At 40.4% G+C, this 18,428-nt stretch overlaps 2 protein-coding genes across 2 annotated transcripts; both read left to right on the top strand.

Annotated features, from left to right (window-relative positions):
- Positions 1–5,852: 5,852 nt before the first annotated feature.
- LOC110802979 (uncharacterized) lies at positions 5,853–7,947 on the top strand. The gene is made up of 2 exons (XM_022008436.1): positions 5,853–6,771; positions 6,869–7,947. Exons 1-2 carry the CDS (start codon positions 5,853–5,855, stop codon positions 7,945–7,947), a joined length of 1,998 nt encoding a protein of 665 aa, XP_021864128.1.
- Positions 7,948–9,128: 1,181 nt separating this feature from the next.
- On the top strand, positions 9,129–10,010 carry LOC110802980 (uncharacterized). The gene has a single exon (XM_022008437.1). The coding sequence runs from the start codon at positions 9,129–9,131 to the stop codon at positions 10,008–10,010; it is 882 nt and encodes a 293-aa protein (XP_021864129.1).
- The last annotated feature ends 8,418 nt before the right edge of the window (positions 10,011–18,428 follow it).

Below are 18,428 nucleotides of genomic sequence, written 5' to 3'. Positions count from 1 at the left end.
CTGTTTGTGTGGGTGTATTTATAGGATTTTTTTTCTCTATTAATACCCCGCATGCCTCAAATTCTTGTTGTCCTACTCTCGGATTCTGGCACATGTGGGTATTCAGTATGTTGGTGATTTTTTGTGTCTTTATTGTGGTTCTTATTGTTGTTGCAATGCCTAATAAATACTTGTTTTACCTCAGCGCCCCCGGGTTGTTGCACCACAGCTGTTCAGTTTGATATATTCCAGCGATTACGAGGTACTTCTTTGATCTGGTTCAATCTGGTTTTTATGCTCGCTTTCGAAAGTTTCTTACTATGAATGTTTGTATGTTGACCCTTGCCTTGTTATGCGTTGAGTTTCTGCTTCTGTGCTGATGTATCATGCTTGTTTTGTTAGCTCTGACCTGATGCATGCATTTTCCGCTTGCCTACTCTGGTGTCTGGAGTTACCATTTTGTCCTGTGTAGTTATTATAGATGGCACTTCAACGCCACCCCCATCCCCCACCCACCCTCTTTCCTAGGTTTGTTCATTCTTGGTTGCGTTACATATGTTTGCACCAAGTACGCAGTTTTATTTTATGGATTAGTCAGATTATGGTTTGGTGTTCCATTAGAGTTTATATGTATGCCACATCGCTCAAGCCAACAAATGCTCTATCTTAAATACCCGATTGTTTGAGGGAAATAGACTTAGTAATCGAGAACACAAATGTTTCATTTCCAAACACAAATGGTTCACTTTCCCTCCTATATCTTTTTCGCACAGTATTTCTTGCTCGGAGATTTATTTCTTGCTCAGAGAATGAGCTCCTGTGTGCTAGGGATTTGCCTAGAAATAAATCACGCAGTATAGTGAATCATAGCCTCCTCGGTCTTAGGGTCGATTAGGTTTGAATTACTTGTGTGGAATGTACTGAGGTTACCTTCGTACCTAGGACACAACTATATTCTCGGTCATGCTATATGCATACGTAAAGGGTCTTTGCTATATATGACTATAATGGCACTGTCTCTTATACTCTGCCTCGGTTCCGGTGTCCCTTATTCTAAACTGTTTATGCATTCTTATGTGAGTCAGTCCCCTTAACCCTAAAGTTGGCTTTCTCGCCGTTACAGGTCATGGCTGCATCGCCTACACAGGTTGTGATCCCCTTCCACCCTCTGCTTGAGCAGATAACTGCGTGCCTTAATTTCCCTGCTCATGTTTACCAGTTCCTAGACGAGCCTAAGAATAACGTATGCGTTACTGTCAAGACAGACTATGGGCCCATTGCTTATGTTTATGTTGGTGGGGAGGCGGGGGAGGTGGTTGCGTCGTGTGAAAAGGCAGCCCAAAAAGCTGTTCGTGACCTTATAAAAAAGTTCAATGTCCTTGTTGAGGATGTGACATCTAGGAGGAGTGAGTTGTTTGCTAGGTGTGCTGGGTTATACCGCCTTAAGAGAAATGAGTTGGAGGACGTGGAGAAAGGGGCACCTAAGCGGCCCATGCCCGAGGAGTTTTGTGAGGATGTTGATGGGACTTTCAAATCTGTAACCGTTGATTTCATGTCGATACTAGGTGCTGTGTTTATGAGGGTTTGAATATTCAGTACTCCGATTGAGACTCTTGAGCATAACCCTAGCCAGTACACTTCATGGTTCACCCTTAAAACTGAAACAGCAGGCTATGGTTTTGAGTGTATTGTCGGTGAATGTTGCCCTACCCTTGCTGCAGCTAAACAGAGCCTAGAAAAGAAGGCCTAGATTATCTGATGGTGGCTTGTAACTTTGAGATAGTTGATGCTAACTATAACCCCACCAATTCAAAGTTCGACGCTCTTCTTTGTGCCCTTGAAAGGGAGACCTGCTTGACAGTCAAGGAACGTGTTCTTGGCATCACAGAAGACATAGAACCTTCTTTGCTGCTTGTGGAGCAGGACTGTCTCACCCCCCGTGGTGCGCTCTACCTAATACCTACAATTGCTTCTCCCCCGCTTCCCCTCAAGAAACGCAAGTCCCCGGCAGCTCTAAGGCCTTCTGTTGTGGCTGCGTCCAGCTCTGATGTTCCCCTTTACTTCTCAGATTTGCCTGACCTTGACACCGTTTTTAAGCGCACTAAATTTGCTTAGGCTGTCTCGGATTATCTGTTTACGCTAGGGTAGCAGCATTATGCACCCCTGCACTTCTCTTTAGTTTCCTTAATGACTTTTGTAGCCCGATGTTGGCAATTCTATTTCATGGCACACTAAATTTGCTTAGTCTCTCTCAGATTATTGTCTTTTTTTAGGGCAGTGGCATTATGTACCCCAGTACTTCTCTTTTAGTTTAGTAAATGCCTTTTGTAGCCCGATGTTGACAGCTCTATTTCATGGCATACTAGCCTATGTGTTCATGTAGTGAACTTTTATGTACCGTTATTTACTTATGAAATGAAACATATTTTAAGTTGTGTAAAGCATATTGCTTATCAGGTTTTTTTTGTTTAACGTGCACCCTGCTGCACCTTTGAACCTAATTATATATCCGTTCTTAGCTTTTTAAGTTCATTCTTTTTTCTTTTCCATATTTGGGGTTTGAATTACATTGCCCGTCCATATTTGGGGTTTGAATTACATTGCCCGTCCTCTTCCCTTGGTTGTGTTTTGTGTAGGCGGACTGTGACTCAGAAAACAACTACAGGCCAGTGTGAGCCCTGGATATGGCTAGCTAGCTTTTCCGGATATGACTGCATGTTTAGTGGCACGTGGTCACCACTGCAATTACGTTCCTGGTAATAATTCTTAAATCATAAATGGTTTTAGTTAAATTGTATCCATGCAATTGCTGTTTTTTTTCTACTTACTTGCTCTGGTATGCTTCATTCCCTTGGTCAGTTTGCTTTTTTGCATATGGCCTGCTATTATTTTTTGACTTAAATTACATTTCGAGTGCCTGTTCTTTTCCCATCTTTATCACCCATGTTTTCTTTTTCAGTCTAGAATCTCACTCTGTTTGTTTGTTTTGTTACACCTGGTTAAATAAATTCACGGCATAGCATCGTCATATGGCACAAAACTAGAATGTAAAAGCATTAATAGATAAACACATACAACACTTGCAAATGTAGGGAACATGAATAAGACTGTTTCATTAATGATTCTAACATTAGGATACATTGGATCGAAGGTAGCTCTCTTTACATTATAGGGGCAAGACATGACTGACAGTGATCAAGCCTGTGCCTGGGGAGGGCCAGTCACAGGGCAACTAATGCAACCAAAACAGGCTCATAATAGAGCTGTCCAACAGTTACCGCTTGTTGCTCATATAGTGCTGGTCATCTGGTGGTTTGTGATGCTCAAGCCATACAACCTGGGGGTGGGGGCAGCCAATTGAACTGCCCATTCATGGTGTCAACCCTCGGTTGCATAAGCCTTTGCCTTCATCAAACCGACCCATGGCCTGATAATTTAACTGCATGTCGTATTAGTATCGACAGTACATCAGACCATGGTTCTTAGTATCGACAGTACGTCAGACCATTCGTATTAATTGTGATGTTTCTGTAAGTATCCAGGTACTCACACACCGTCTATGCATGATGCATACGATCTGTTTTGTACCATATGGTACAACAGAAGAACCGATCTTGACATCACTTGCCATTTCAGGAGTGTTTAGTTTTGGGGCTTTTAGGTGAACGATTGCCCTTCAGAAAATTATATATCTGAAGAGTATTTGTTTAAGGGGTGGGTTTAGTCTGGCCCTGAATAGAGGATGGGTGAGAGAGTGAGTTGAGGGGAGGTTCCTTTTTATAGGGGAGTATGCTGCAAAGTGATAGGTGGGCTTTATCTATTCACATAGTGGAGGCAGGGAGGCCCAACCATGAATAAGGTTGGATGCCATGTGTATTAGCCTGATTAAGCAGTAAAGTCAGCAATTTGAGGCCACCCAGATTAGTGATTTCAATGACATGTTGACCAGGATCAGTTATTCCCAAAGTGCATGTTTTCTGTGTAATTTGGAAATAACTGATTCTGGTCAAAATTGACCACAATTACAAAAAAAGAAGCATATATGATCCCTTCATAAACCAAGGGAGGAAATGAAGATGAAATCCAATAAGGCATTTCCTGCAATAATCAATCTCAGTAAAAGTGTATGATAAGATAATTATGAATTAATTATAAGAACCATAATTACGATGCTTGAAATTGTAATCTGTCTATCATCCTTAGTGCTTTCTATCTTCTGTCAGCTTCCGTTTATCCACTGCCTCCTCTTTCCCTTTCCAAATTATTATTAAAAAAAGATAGGTACTTTAAAACAATGAGATAATCTCCCAAAATAATCCAAGAGTAATTTAAATTTTTATGAAAATATAAGTAATTTAATTAAAACGTAACAAAAAAAAGAGAGAGAGAAGGGCTGAAGGTGTTATGAACTTAGATAGAGAGCACAAAGGAGTGAAGTGCAACAAATGTAATACATCATCCTCGGTGCTCTCTATCTTCTGTCGGCTTCCGTTCAAAACTGCCTCCTTCAAGTTTAACAAAAACGATAATACAACTTGATACAATCAAAAAAATGGTTGTCCCGACTACAACTTGAAGTATTGTGACTATTAACTGGAAAGGGATAGGTGTACGAATGATTGTATGTATATGCAATTAGATCATCAACAATGGTTTCACAATCCCAGACCTTCGAGTGGCTGGACACTCCCAATAAGAGTTAAAACAAAGTAAATTAAACTGAAACTTTAAGATACCAAACTATTCTCCTTGCTTAGGTTGACTATATCATATTCTTATGTCGGCTTAGGCGTACTGTAACATACTCTAAACAGTTTAGGGTTACTATAACAAAGCCTAATTGAAATGGTGTTAGCGTTTTTCATGTTTGTTACGTATGGGTTTAGAATGTATGCAATTCCCTAACAGCTTTGCACCCGTGTATGAATGTCATGAATCCAGCTTTAAGGTACCTTTAGTTCATTTGTCCGTTTACACATGAATAGGCTACAATCTCCATAGCCATGAATGATACATTGTTTGCTCGTTTTACAGTGGCTGCTGCCCGGGCTTAAGCAGTTAATTCACATTGAGGCTTCAGGGTCATGGGTACTTTTTAAAAATCAGTTTGTTTTTTGAGTTAGCTGCATGTATGCCTGGTACTTTTGGTGTCCATATTATGCATTCAATGATGGTTAATGTTTATGACAAGCAGATCGGTTCTTATGTTCACCGTCTTCTGGGACACGCTCCAAAAAACGTTTAAGGGTTGCTGATACTGCTCTTCCTAGCAGCTTGAACAGGTAATTTCTCCGTTACTTTCCACGGTCAGATAGTATGCAGCCTGCTTAAACTGCCTATGGGAAATGTAGGAATTCCACTCTGCCTAGGCAAGCGGGATCCACCCACAAACTCGTACCCTGTCACCTCACAACCCCAGGAAGTAAGGCCTGACATTCCGTGGCTTTACTTTTTAACACTTCACCATTTTAACTTCCTGAACTTCTGCTTAATCTGTTTATCTGTGCCTGGTTCAATTGTTTCCCAGTCACTGCCGCTTCCACCAGATGCTTTCCCTTACTCACCATCCTCAGGGCCCAGCGGCTGCAGGCGCATGCGTCATGTTCCAGAATTGTAATAACCTCATGCCACCTGCCCAACCATTCCATGTATCCACATCGCAAAGGTATTGTTATTATATGTCATATCTTCCTATTTCTAATCCATCCCTCATATATAGTCGCGCTTCTTTGACATTTACAGTGTGGTCGACACTTTAACATCCTGTGACTCTGGTCCAGAACCATCCCGAAAGACCCGGAAAGAGAGGCGACTGATAAGGAAACAAAGTAAGCTCCTTTCACTCCTACATGCTTTGCGGTCTATGCTAATTCATGCCCTTAACACTGCCACCTCCTCTGCATGAACCAGAAATCCCTTTGGCAGCTACTAATCAACCCTTGCCCACCGAACCCTTGCTTCTGCCCCCGGCTCACTATTGCCCCAAGTGCAATGCAAAGAAATTTGCTTATGAGTCACCTGCTTTCTGTTGTGGGAATGGAGAAGTTGAGATAGCTACCAATGACTACCCTCCTGAACTTGTAAGGCTCTTCACTTCACAAGATGAAGATGCCTTACATTTCAGGAAATACGCAAGACTTTATAATAACATGTTTGCGTTTAGTTCCCTTGGAGGGGCAGTTGATGCAAAGACTGAAAAGGGAATCTATGTATTTAAGTTACATGGGCAAATTTACCATTACATTCCTGATTTACTTCCTAGCAATGAGACCCTTAAGTACCTACAACTTTATTTTTATGATGGCCAACATGAAATTTCAAATCGATTAGGCTGTTTTCCAGAATTAAGAGAGGACGTAATTAATATCCTCATGGATGTTACAAAAACAAATCCTTATGCTAGGTTTTTTCGGTGTTTGAAAGAAATGAATATTGATGAAAATACCCAGATTATACTTAATAAGAATACAGTGCCTGACCAACGAGTTTATAATTCTCCAACCTCTGATGAAGTTGCTGTTATTTGGCCTGAAGCCACATCCTCCAGTGAATCTAGCAACCCTCATATCCTTGTGTCTGGGAAGTCTAATAAGTCACATATGATCATGCACTATTATGGCTGCTATGACCCACTCCAGTATCCACTTTTGTTTCCCCGTGGCGACTGTGGTTGGAACCAGGGCCTGAAAAAAATGTCTACCGGTGGTAGGAGACAGATACGAGTACAGCAGGATCCCGTCCAATCTTGTGCTGTGCACACTGCTGAAGATCTTTTGTCTAAGGAGGCCATACGTAAGCTCTTTAGTATTCTTACAAATCCTAGCCTGAACATTTATATTTAATTTCTCTTGCAAACTGCATATCTGAACAAGTTTTTTTGCTCTTCTAGGTGCAACAACGGGGCGCACTAATACAGACAAGCATATCTCTGCGAGGCAGTATTATGCGTATAAGCTCCAAAGACGCCCCAACAATCTGCTTCTTAGAGCTGGCCGTTGTCTCCAGCAATACATTGTTGACATGTATGTCAAGGTTGAGAATACGCGCCTTGACTTCTTCCGTAACAACCAGGACACTATAAGGGCAGACTTGTATCAAGGGATTCTGGACACTGTGGAAAGGGGGGAAAATAGTGCAGCTAATGTAGGGCATCGTGTAGTACTGCCCCCGACTTTCATTGGAGGCCCTCGGGACCTTAAGAAAAGGTACTTAAACGCAATGGCGCTTGTGCAGCGATATGGGAAGCCTGATCTTTTTGTGACAATGACATGTAACCTAAACTGGCAAGAGATCAAACAAGAGCTCGCTGTCGGGGAAGAAGCTCAGAACATGCCTGATCTGGTGTCAAGGATTTTCCGAGCAAAATTGTTGGCCCTCAAAAAATTGATAATGCAGAAACATGTATTTGGTGAAGTTGCTGTCATGATTTACGTCGTTGAGTTCCAAAAGCGAGGTTTGCCTCATGCGCATTTTCTCATCATCCTCACTCCTGCTTCCAAGATCAAGACTCCTGCCGATTATGACAAATTTGTTTCTGCTGAAATACCCTCCGTGGAATCTCCTCGCCTACGGAAGATCGTTCTCAAGCATATGATGCATGGGCCTTGTGGAAAGTTAAACCCTAACTGCCCGTGCATGAAACGCACAGGGAATAAGGAACACTGTAAAAGTGGATACCCAAAGCAATTTTGTGATGAGACAACCACCAATGCTGATGGTTTCCCGGTGTATAAGCGATCATCAACTGGTGAAACAGTTCCCATTCGCAGAGCTAATCTAGATAATAGGTGGGTTATTCCGTACAACCCGTACCTCTCATCTTTGTTTGATTGTCATCTTAACGTCGAGGTTTGTTCAAGCATACAAGCAGTCAAGTACTTATATAAGTACGTTTACAAGGGCCATGATAGAATCTCATTCAACGTTGTGCGGGACGGTGAACGCGGAGCTGTCGATGAAATAGAATAGTACCAATCAGGTCGATGGGTTTCACCTTGTGAAGCTGCATGGCGCCTTTTCTCCTTTGACCTATATGAAATACACCCAGCTGTACTTCCTCTTCAAGTCCACCTGCCTAACATGCAGACAATTCAACTCAGGCCTTGTGAACAACTTGATTCTGTCATTGCAACAGACAAAGGATCCCGCACTCCTCTGACCGAGTTCTTTAAAGCAAATGCTGCAACGCCAAATGGGACAGGATATTTATACGGCAGATTTACAGAAAAATACAGATGGGATCCGTCTGCAAAAGAATGGTTGTTACGGAAAAACAAAACTATAGTTATTGGCAGGTTGGCTTTCGTTGCTCCATCTGAAGGAGAGCGATACTTCTTGAGGTTGCTGCTTGTTCATGTGCATAGTCCTAAATCTTTTGAAGATCTATTGACAGTTGACGGCTATCGATGTGCAACCTTTCAAGAAGCAGCCTTGAAGTGCATATTACTTGAAGAAGATGAAGCTGTTGACCTGTGTTTAGCCGAGGCGTCTGAGGTCCAAATGCCTTCTGCTCTGCGTAGCTTATTCGCAATAGTTCTTATTTTCTGCCAACCAAGTAACCCGAGTGCACTGTGGGATAAATACTATACAGCTCTTTCAGAGGATTGTAAACGGCAATTTCCAGACTCAGATTCAAAGGTGAAGCATCTGACAGCCAGATCAGTCGAGCAGTGTTTGGAAGAAATGGGTAAATCCCTTAAGACTTTTGGGCTTGACCACTTGAATGAAGCACAAGATGCTGAGGTAGCAAGGACAAAAGACATTGTTGATGCATTAGATGCACCAATACCTGATCATTGTATTAGTTGTCGTGACAGGTTAAACTCAGGCCAACAGGAAGCTTTTAATTCCATCATTGATCATGTGAAGCAAGGGAAAGGTGGAGCATTCTTTATAGACGGCCCTGGTGGAACAGGGAAAACTTTTTTGTACAATGCATTGTATGCAGAGGTCCGCCTAATGGGAAAGATCGTGCTCCCAACTGCTACATCAGGTATTGCTGCAGCTAACATACCATCTGGTCGAACAGCCCACTCCAGGTTTAAAATACCAATCGATTTGAAGCGTCCCTAGCTTGCGATGTCCCAAAACAAGGTAGCTTGGCTGCATTGATACATGAAGCTTTTCTTATCATATGGGACGAGGCTTCAATGGCAAGAAAAGAAAATGTTGAGTCCTTGGATTTGCTTCTCCGAGATCTGTGTGATGAAGATCTATTGTTTGGTGGTAAACTAATCGTCTTTGTTGGTGATTTCCGGCAAGTCCTTCCTGTTATGCCTCGCAAAACACAACGAGAAGCAGTTGCAGTCAGTTTGGTCAACTCTGTCCTTTGGCCTCGGCTGACAAGGTTCCGCCTAACAGAAAACATACACGCCCGTGAAGATCCAGCCTTCTCAGCTTTCTTACTCGCGTTGGGTAATGGAGAGCTGCAAACCGTTGACAACAACCTTGTCTCCTTGCCAAATGAGGTTGTCAGGCCTCTTGAGGAAGGCAAGGATCCTATCACAGACCTTACTGCCCTTACATTTCCCGAGCTAGACATTCATGCCTTCGACGCAGATATCTTCACCACTAGGGCAATTCTGACTCCAATGAACACTGATGTTGACTCTATAAACACATACCTTATTCAAAAGTTCCCAAGCCAACCTATTATCTATAAAAGCTTTGACACAATGCTTGATGACAATTGTAATGTCTATCCTACAGAATTTATAAACACCCTCTGTCCAGGTGGGATGAGCCCTCATGAACTTGTGTTAAAGAAGGGTAGCCCAGTCATTTTGCTCCGAAATGTTCTCCCATCTTCTGGTTTGTGTAATGGTACAAGGTTAATATGTGAAGGGTTTTTCCCTAATCTCATCCAGTGTGTGATCATCACTGGCCATCACAAAGGGAAGCATGTTTTTATTCCACGTGTTAACCTACGACCTGCTGCTTCTTCGAAGTATCCAATACTCTTTCAGAGGAAACAATTCCCTTTAAAGCTGAGCTTTGCAATGACAATCAACAAGTCTCAAGGGCAAACATGAAGTCAAGTTGCTATTTACCTTCCTCGTCCATGTTTCTCACACGGGCAGTTATACGTCGCCTTGTCAAGGGCGAGACAATCAGCCCTTGTTACCGTCATTTCATCCAGCACTCCCCAACAATAAAATGGAACTCGGGTTGAAAATGTGCTTTCCTATGATGTGTTGAAGCTGGATGGTGTTATATAACCTGACACATATATGTAAGTGTATCTCATGCAACTGTGAATTCAACTTTCTTAAATTGTTGTGTTATGTGTCTGTCTTACTTTATAATATGTTTCTATAATGATGACTATGACCTGCCTCCCTTCCCCTATGTTCGATCCTTTCAAGTTTCAGTCCGTTTTCAAGCATGCTCATTCTTTTAGGCTTTTTCCCCTGCTTCTTCCTTACAATTCCTGCTTCCTGATTTCCTTTGTCCTGCCGATGAACAGGTTACCTTAGCAATATTCATGCTCAAACTGAAAGCCTCTTACAATATTGATTACTGATGAGACATGCAGGTTAGAAATCAGTTGAGTGCCCATTTTTTGGTGGCTGTTTAGTCTATCTAATCGTGTTATATTTTAGATTTCTGGGTGACACAGTAGGATGCTGACTATTATCTTTTGAACCTTGTTGATTGAGCATCGTTTTTGTTTTGAATATATTGGGATTAGTTGTTTGGTTAACATTTATTTGTTAAAGTGATTAGTTGTTTGGTTATCATATTTTTTTTGCATTAAAAAATACATTTGATACATGATGGTGAAGTTTTTTTTGGCTTGAATCATAAACTGTGGTACCTTGACTTGCCACCTGTGTACAAAATGGAAACTGAAAATGTTTAACTAATTAGGGAGCACATAACATCATCATACCCACTGTGATGAATCATGATTCTCAATATTTGCCTCAAGATCCTCTGACCGTTTAATAATGACAATGCTTAAGTATAAAATCCTCATACGGGTTGGGTAGACAAGTTTTCCAACGTCCGCTTCTTCTTCTGGCATTTTAAGAAGCCAGCTCAAATTGTAGTACCAAACTGTCATTAGGGGTGGATCATAACCCTTGCGGTTCACTTTCCCCTTGTGGTCTTATAATAATGTTAAAATAGTTACCCGAGACGAAGGTGATAATTCTTCTGAGTCTACTCAACCTATCACGGTGAAAACCACTAGATTGCCTGCACGTATAGGTGACCAGGAAGCTGCTAGCTTCCAAATATTGGAGAGTTAAGGATAAAGATCATTCTGGTACTGATATACTACCCATCTTTTTCTTTTTTTTGTGTTATAATCTTTTTTTCCAAGCATCATCTGACTGCTGTAAGCATCATCAGGATTACGCTGCATTTACCGCACCAGGAGACCTGCTTATAAACATCAGATATCTTAGATTATAACAGCTTTGAAGTCTGATCAAAGTTCCTTTCGGAACTTATGAAGGACAACCCATTAGGTTGCATTGTTTCAAGAGTCAAGATTTTACAAGTACCACCAACCGTATGTGTTCTTGACATATTTTACATCATAGATATTGCATGCTATTCGTACAAGTATTGACTACAAGTCCTTCAGCATGATCAGGGGGTGGGTGATTTTAATTACTTATCTATTTCATTTGTTTTAGAATGGTTTGCACTCCCTACAGGGACCTATTCCATTCGTTAAGCTTAATCCGGAAGATTGGCATCTCATGCTATGTTTATATTTTGACTTGACTTGACAGTTGTGATTCATTCGTCTGCAATATTAGCTGAGATAGCAAGTGTACCAGCTCTGAAGTTTGGTCAAAGTTCAACATAGACTTTTACGTAATTCTACCGGAGATACTAGATGAAAAGGTGTGTATCTTTCTTCTGAAAGGGTCATTGATTGAACTGCCTGTGCTTTCAGTCAGCCAAGCATATAGAGTTGTGGCCTCTGGTATTTGTGTTTTCTACTAATACATATCAAATACATTATGGGTTATTGTTTTGTAGCCATTGTTGCTTCACACTGTATAGCTGGCCAGCGCACATCCTTTGCATCACGAGAATCCCACGGTATGACATCGATTGATGGACCAATACATGTCTTTTTTTATCTTGGTTGAGCGTCTAAATGTGAGTTGGGGGAGGGCGGGGGGGGGGGGGGGGGTGGCTCATTTAATAATGTCTTCCATTTATCTTAGTGTATCAAATAGTTTGACAGATTCAGGATATACCAAATATTTCACTTTTCACATTCCACGGGATGCTGCGGGTTGTACCATATGCATTGCCGCATTATCACATCATAATTTACAATGTCCTACGCCATTGTATGAGGTTTCCGTACACACCATTCTGCTAGGAATTAATTGTAACTCACCATAACTTCATAACGTGCTTCTAAAATATGGTTAACGGCTGTCAAATAAGTCAGGTTATGCAAGGAATTATGTGTGGTGCCTTTGTTTAATCATATGCTCGTTTTTCCCTTATCATATGTACTTTAATCTCTTGCAATAAATCAATGCTCAATATTGGTCATGGTGCTTATTCTGTTCCTCCCTTACCTGCACAAAATCTGTCTTAAAAAAAGGACTGGTTATCCATTTAATTGGTCTTCTACACATATTGTTATGTACTTCTTATCCAGAAAGGGTTGCCAACAGTGTAAAACAGAGTTAACATAATGATATGCTTGTCCTTGCATAGCCTTTAAAAGTATGGTGAAGAGAATCTTAGCAGAGTCATAGGCATGGCTTCATAAAGTTCCCACTGTGCTGTAACAGTGGTACAAGGACAGACACTGTTTGCCACTGTATCAGCCATACCTTTGCCAACACTCACTGGTTAATCACCCATTTTTTGACCTAAAAAACACATGCTTTGCCTTACCCTATATATATATGCTCTTGGATTTCAGTTTACCTAAAGGATACAAGCTTCCTTAACCAGCAGCCATTCCAACCTTCTGTCAGGTATATCATAAATCTTCCTCATTTTTCTTCCATTGCTTACCCTTATTTAGTAATTATGCTTGCTCTATCCTTGCATGATTATAACTTCAACAATTGTTTAATGCCATGCTTATGTATGTACTCCTTACCTTTTAACTTTAAATCAATATCTGATAAATTTTTTTGCTTCGACATTTGACTTGGCTTCATAAATGCATGTTGTTACTTCAGTCTATTGTATTTTATCTAGCACTTACATGGCTGGAATGATGTCATGAAGGATTGCATGTTTTCTTTCAATAAAAAAGCTATTATCAATATCTAGGTCGATCTCCTATTTATGGATTGTAAAAAGAGATTCTGTGAAGTATGAGAAGATGATTATTTTAACAACTTTTGTGGATTTTGATCAATCTCCTACACATGGCACTAAAAATAAGACTACAGGATGTGTGGATTTTGATCTTAATAGAAATGAAAACAAAATCAGAATAGATAGGTATCCCTACTTCTGTGCTCATGATCAGGACATATATCTCTACTTTTCCTGATGATCTTGGCCTGTCACTAACTATGTCATCCTAATAAGGTTACACTCACCCTTAGATGCTATAGTTTCCTTAAATTAGGATATTAAAGCACCCAAACTTCACAACACAAATGTTGAGAAACCTTGAAAATGGGTGGTTAACTAGTGAGTGTTGGCAAAGGTATGGCTGATACAATTATCAGAAAAGGCTTGATCTGACTTAAATAACAAAATATTGACCATGTTCATACACTTATGGAAACGAGCTCATATTGAAGTATATGGTTACCGTGATCTACTGAATTTGCTAATTATGCTTTGAATATGTTATTCATTTATTAAATGAAGCATTTATATGTAAAACTCTCATTGTCAGGTTTAAATTATTTCACAGCACTCAGCCCTGTGCTATACTTAGTTTAACTGCTTATTTGATATATGCACATCACTAAGTTTAACTGAAATAATGGAATTACCGGACTAATTTCCCGGACTACATGTTTTCTTTCAATAAGAAACGGTTTTGTTTCCCCTTTTTTTCAACCAGCCCACTTTAAAATGCAAAGACACCACAATAGCAAGTTACACTAAAACATACTTATAGAAACGTGCTTTGCATTCACCGTCACCTACATCTTTGCTTGTTGTGATTTCTTAGCTTCCAGTTAAACGCTATGCTTGTTAATGTATCAAATTGGTGCTCTCATGGGATGTAGTTTAAATTTATTTGTACTCTTCCTTCTTACAATCTGGTGACCTTATGAAATTTGTTAACTCCAATAATCAAAAGATTCTAGCTCTTACTTAAATAACAAAAGATTGACCATATTCGTAAACTTATGGAAATGAGCACATATTGAAGTTTATGGAAAGCTTTGTGTTATACTTTGTTTAACTGCCTATTCAATATATACACATCGCTTTTTGACATAAGGGAAATGGCATGCTAATTTCCCGTATTTTCTTTTTGTACGATATGGACAACAGATTTGCAAGATGAAGCACGAACGTGTCTTCTTGGATGAACTGAGCCCTATTAGTAAGTCATACAAAGTGAAAGTCACGATCATTGAAAAGGGACGATCTAAGCCGTCTCCTAAAAAAGGGATCTTATATCAGCACCTGGTTCTGCAGGATTCTAAGGTATCAATCTAACTTCCTATCAAAGTATGTTGTCCCCATTTACGTATGCATGTTTGATCACCTTCCCCACCTACACCCACTTAGTCGTTAGCTACGCAGATATATAAAACACCAACTTACACTTATTGCTCCTGCTGTTTTAACAGAACAACAAGATGCGGGGAGCGCTGTTTGGAGATCAGATTGAAGCATACAAAGACGCATTTGTGCACAAAGGAGAGTATGAGATATCTGATGCTCCCATCAGGCATGCAGACCCACAGTGGAAGAAAAGTGAAGACGAACTAGACTTCCAGATGACCTTTGGTCGCCAAACAATCATCCAACCTGTGAATCCTGAAGCAGGCCCTATCCTGCCTAATTACCAGTCCATTGCTTCTCTCCCAAGAGCTGGGGATCCTGATGACAGATATGGTAATAAATAAGTCTCCCTTTGCATGCATTGCACATTTAATTATCTTTGTTGTTCCATGCTTGCTTAAAGTATTGTAGAGTATATATACATATAAGTATTGGGTTTGTCCGATGTTCACACTTCACTTAGATGTTATTCAACAATCATGCACATGCACAATAGTCTTCCTTCCTTATAATCTCTTAGTCCTTTTTTTAATTGCGCCCGGACGGTCTCATTATAGCCTCATAACACCATTTGACCCTCTTCTTACAGATATTGTTGGAATAGTTCTTTATGTTGAGGAACAACCTAGGGAAATAACCACTGCCCAGGACCGCCGAGTCTTGGTTCGGGAAATTGTCATAACTGATCACATGTATCTTTGCCAAACACCATTAGTTGTCTTAGTGTCACCTTTCATTCATACAAACACCCTGATATATTTACCACAACTCTTTAACAGCAATGAACAGCCATTAATCGTCTCCGTCTGGAATGATCTTGCTGAAGCTGATTGAGACCCGCTCTCCTGCTGGGGCGAGAAGTTTGTTGTGGTTGGCTTCACTTCCTTGAGGGCCACCTCCCACAAAGGCAGTGATTATTACAAGCACAGTGCTGACTGCTATGATCTATTTGTCAAAGTTCACTACTCATTTCTGCCTTTTATGCCGTGGGTTTCTCCCTCTCATCAAGCATGTCTACTTTGTTCGTTCACAATCCTGAAGGGCACAGAGCCGATGCATTGAAGGATTGGTAATGCCCCTTTCCCACATACTTTAACTTCACATCCCCCACTTCATACACCAATTAATTTCCGGTTTCTTACTTTCAGGGCACTTCGCCATCAAGTTTTACTTGCTGATAGGCAGGCACGAGTCCTTGATGTTAGGAACCCCTCCAATGAAAAGGTTATCATAACCTGGATGAACTGAGGAACAAACGGGAAAGTTCCCCTACCCTTCTTTCAATTAGAGTGCCTTCTAACTGTTGGCCAAACAGAAATCATAACTATGTATTCCTTGTAACAGAGCAACAACACTCTCCAAGATGAGCGCCATTGGGTGAAAGTGTTCATCCCTGATGCAAGGCTTGAGAAAGTCCATGCTTATCCTGGCTTCCCTAACTGTGGTAAGACAACAACTACACCAATTGGCGAAGCTTTTAAATGCCCAACCTGCTCCAAGATAGGCGTTATATCCGCTCCTAGGTTTGTTGCTTTAAACTCATCTCCATTTACTTACGTTCTACTTTCGCAGCCTTCCCTAGCTTTGTTGCTTTTAAGTGACTTCAATTCATTTACGTTATAACCATAATCAATGCAGAATCACTTTCAACTGCGAAGTCTCAGATGACACGAGTACATTTGCCTTCACAACCTTCACTGAGGATTCTGAAACACTTTTCAGAATGACTGCTGCTGATCTGTTCAGGATGAAACACACTGTAAGTTAATCTATGCCTTCCATTATGATGTACGGTAACCGGACAGAAACCCCTACCTGAATTTCCATATCGTCTCCCTTTTTCCAGTACCCCTCTTTCGATGTCATACTTACTAATAGGACCTCCGAATACCATAGCACATGTATGTACATAATTTCTCACTTACAACATACAAGACAGACTAATTTCATTATGCGCTTGACTTGGAAATCCATTCCGCGTCTTAAGTCCACAGTTGAAGATCACCTATCCACACACAATGAACCAGAATGTATTAACCTCTTCACTGAACATACCCAGCTTACACATAAAAGTGACCTGATCATACCCATCTAGCACACAAAAGAGTGAAACTGATGCACCAAACAAGAATGTCCATGCACATGTATACTTCAACCTCACCTATCTAAGTGTATATTGTAAGTTCTTTTCTTCTACCCTTTTTAGCAAGTCAAACAGTGCATACTCACTGACAAAGATTTATTATTTACTATGAATACGGAAATACAACTACAGTTATACTTATTGCTTTGCTGCTTTAGTATGTTCCTGTATACGTGTCCTTCACATATCTCACACCACTCTTCCTTCTAGGGTGATCTAGAGACCTTAAGGGCTGCATGCAAATTGCTCCGCACTAAGCATTTCCTTATTCAAGTCGGGCCGACAAAATCTCTGTCCACATGCAATGTGTTGCAATGGTCCTTGAAGAAAGTAGCAATTGAGGAAGAGGTCCTGGAGGATGTCCTCAGAACTGAAAGCAACATAGCAGACAATACTGCCGGATCACAGGTGGCCAATGAAGAACAAGCAGATGCAGAGAATGCTATTCCTTTGAATGCTATTCCTTTGAATGCTGGCCATGCAGATGCAGATGATTACACCAATGCTGATCCTTTGGATGCTGAAAATGCAGCATGCTGATGGCAGTTCAGAGGAATGAATGTACTCAGCCTCCCTTTTGTCAAACATGCTAAGTGCAGCAACCTATGTATAAAATAGCACTTGCAAGCATGTTCTTAGTGGCTACGTATAAGCCTATCTTGCCTCTAACAGACTGGTTCATGTAATATTAAGTTAACTCTAGGTCTTTTGGATGTGGTTTTTCTAAAGGAACATGTAAGAGTTTATAGGCTCGTGTTCCTGGGAAATACACGTAAGCCTTTTGCGCAGCAAATATGCCTTAGAACAATCAGTGGCACCAATATTATTAATATATGTATGTTTAATATTAGCCAGGATGTCCAGCTTATCATTATGCATACAAGTTGTATCCTTCAAAGGATACCCATGGTCGGCAGAAATTGCCCGTTTTTGTCACAAGTCATTATGGCAAGCTCATGTGCATGCATACAAGTTCAGCATACACTTTCTGTGCTTAAAGCTTGTTAGAAGTTAACTTCCTTGATTCTTCAGTGCTTGTTTTCTTTGCACAATTATGCCCTACTTTGAATTGACTTCTTCTGGTTTTTTTTTATTTTGTTGCTAAATAAGCATGGATACTGATATATACTTAGCAGCTTAACAATCTGCTGAAACTCCAGTTCACAGCAAGATATTAGAGGCCTAAGATAGGAGGCAGAAGAGTTAAAAGAAGAGAAAGAATTCGAACATAAACAGAAAGACATCGCATTTAAGGTACTTCATATGATACTTCAGTAAGATAAGATGGCATATTTGTTTGGTTTAATGACTAAGTTGTACTCATGTCTATAGATCAATATACAAATTTCTCTGAGGCACTAAATTACCAGAAGCCAACATCGAGGAAAGTTTTAATTTCATTACATCAGTTTTATAATTGTGTTTGATGTTTCTCTGAAAGGTCATCCAATGTTACCATGTCTCTGCAAAGGTTTTGTAAGAGTTGTTATCGTTTCTTTGTTTACGTTTATAACAAAATTCAGATTCAGGAATTGATTTTGAGCTCTTGACGTTTCAGTTTTGTTTGACGTATCATGAAAACCATAACAGATGTCTGAGATTTATGATCTGG

Source organism: Spinacia oleracea, chromosome 2 (genome assembly GCF_020520425.1).
Source record: "Spinacia oleracea cultivar Varoflay chromosome 2, BTI_SOV_V1, whole genome shotgun sequence".
In the NCBI taxonomy this organism is placed as follows: domain Eukaryota; kingdom Viridiplantae; phylum Streptophyta; class Magnoliopsida; order Caryophyllales; family Amaranthaceae; genus Spinacia; species Spinacia oleracea.
Note: the sequence above shows the minus strand (reverse complement) of the source record. Positions and strands in the feature narration are given on the sequence as shown.

Coding starts and splice junctions, on each gene's coding strand:
- LOC110802979 (XM_022008436.1), top strand. CDS start 5,853: ATGCCCTTAACACTGCCACCTCCTCTGCATGAACCAGAAATCCCTTTG. Junction 6,772..6,868: donor TTTGTCTAAGGAGGCCATAC/GTAAGCTCTTTA, acceptor TTGCTCTTCTAG/GTGCAACAACGGGGCGCACT.
- LOC110802980 (XM_022008437.1), top strand. CDS start 9,129: ATGGCAAGAAAAGAAAATGTTGAGTCCTTGGATTTGCTTCTCCGAGAT.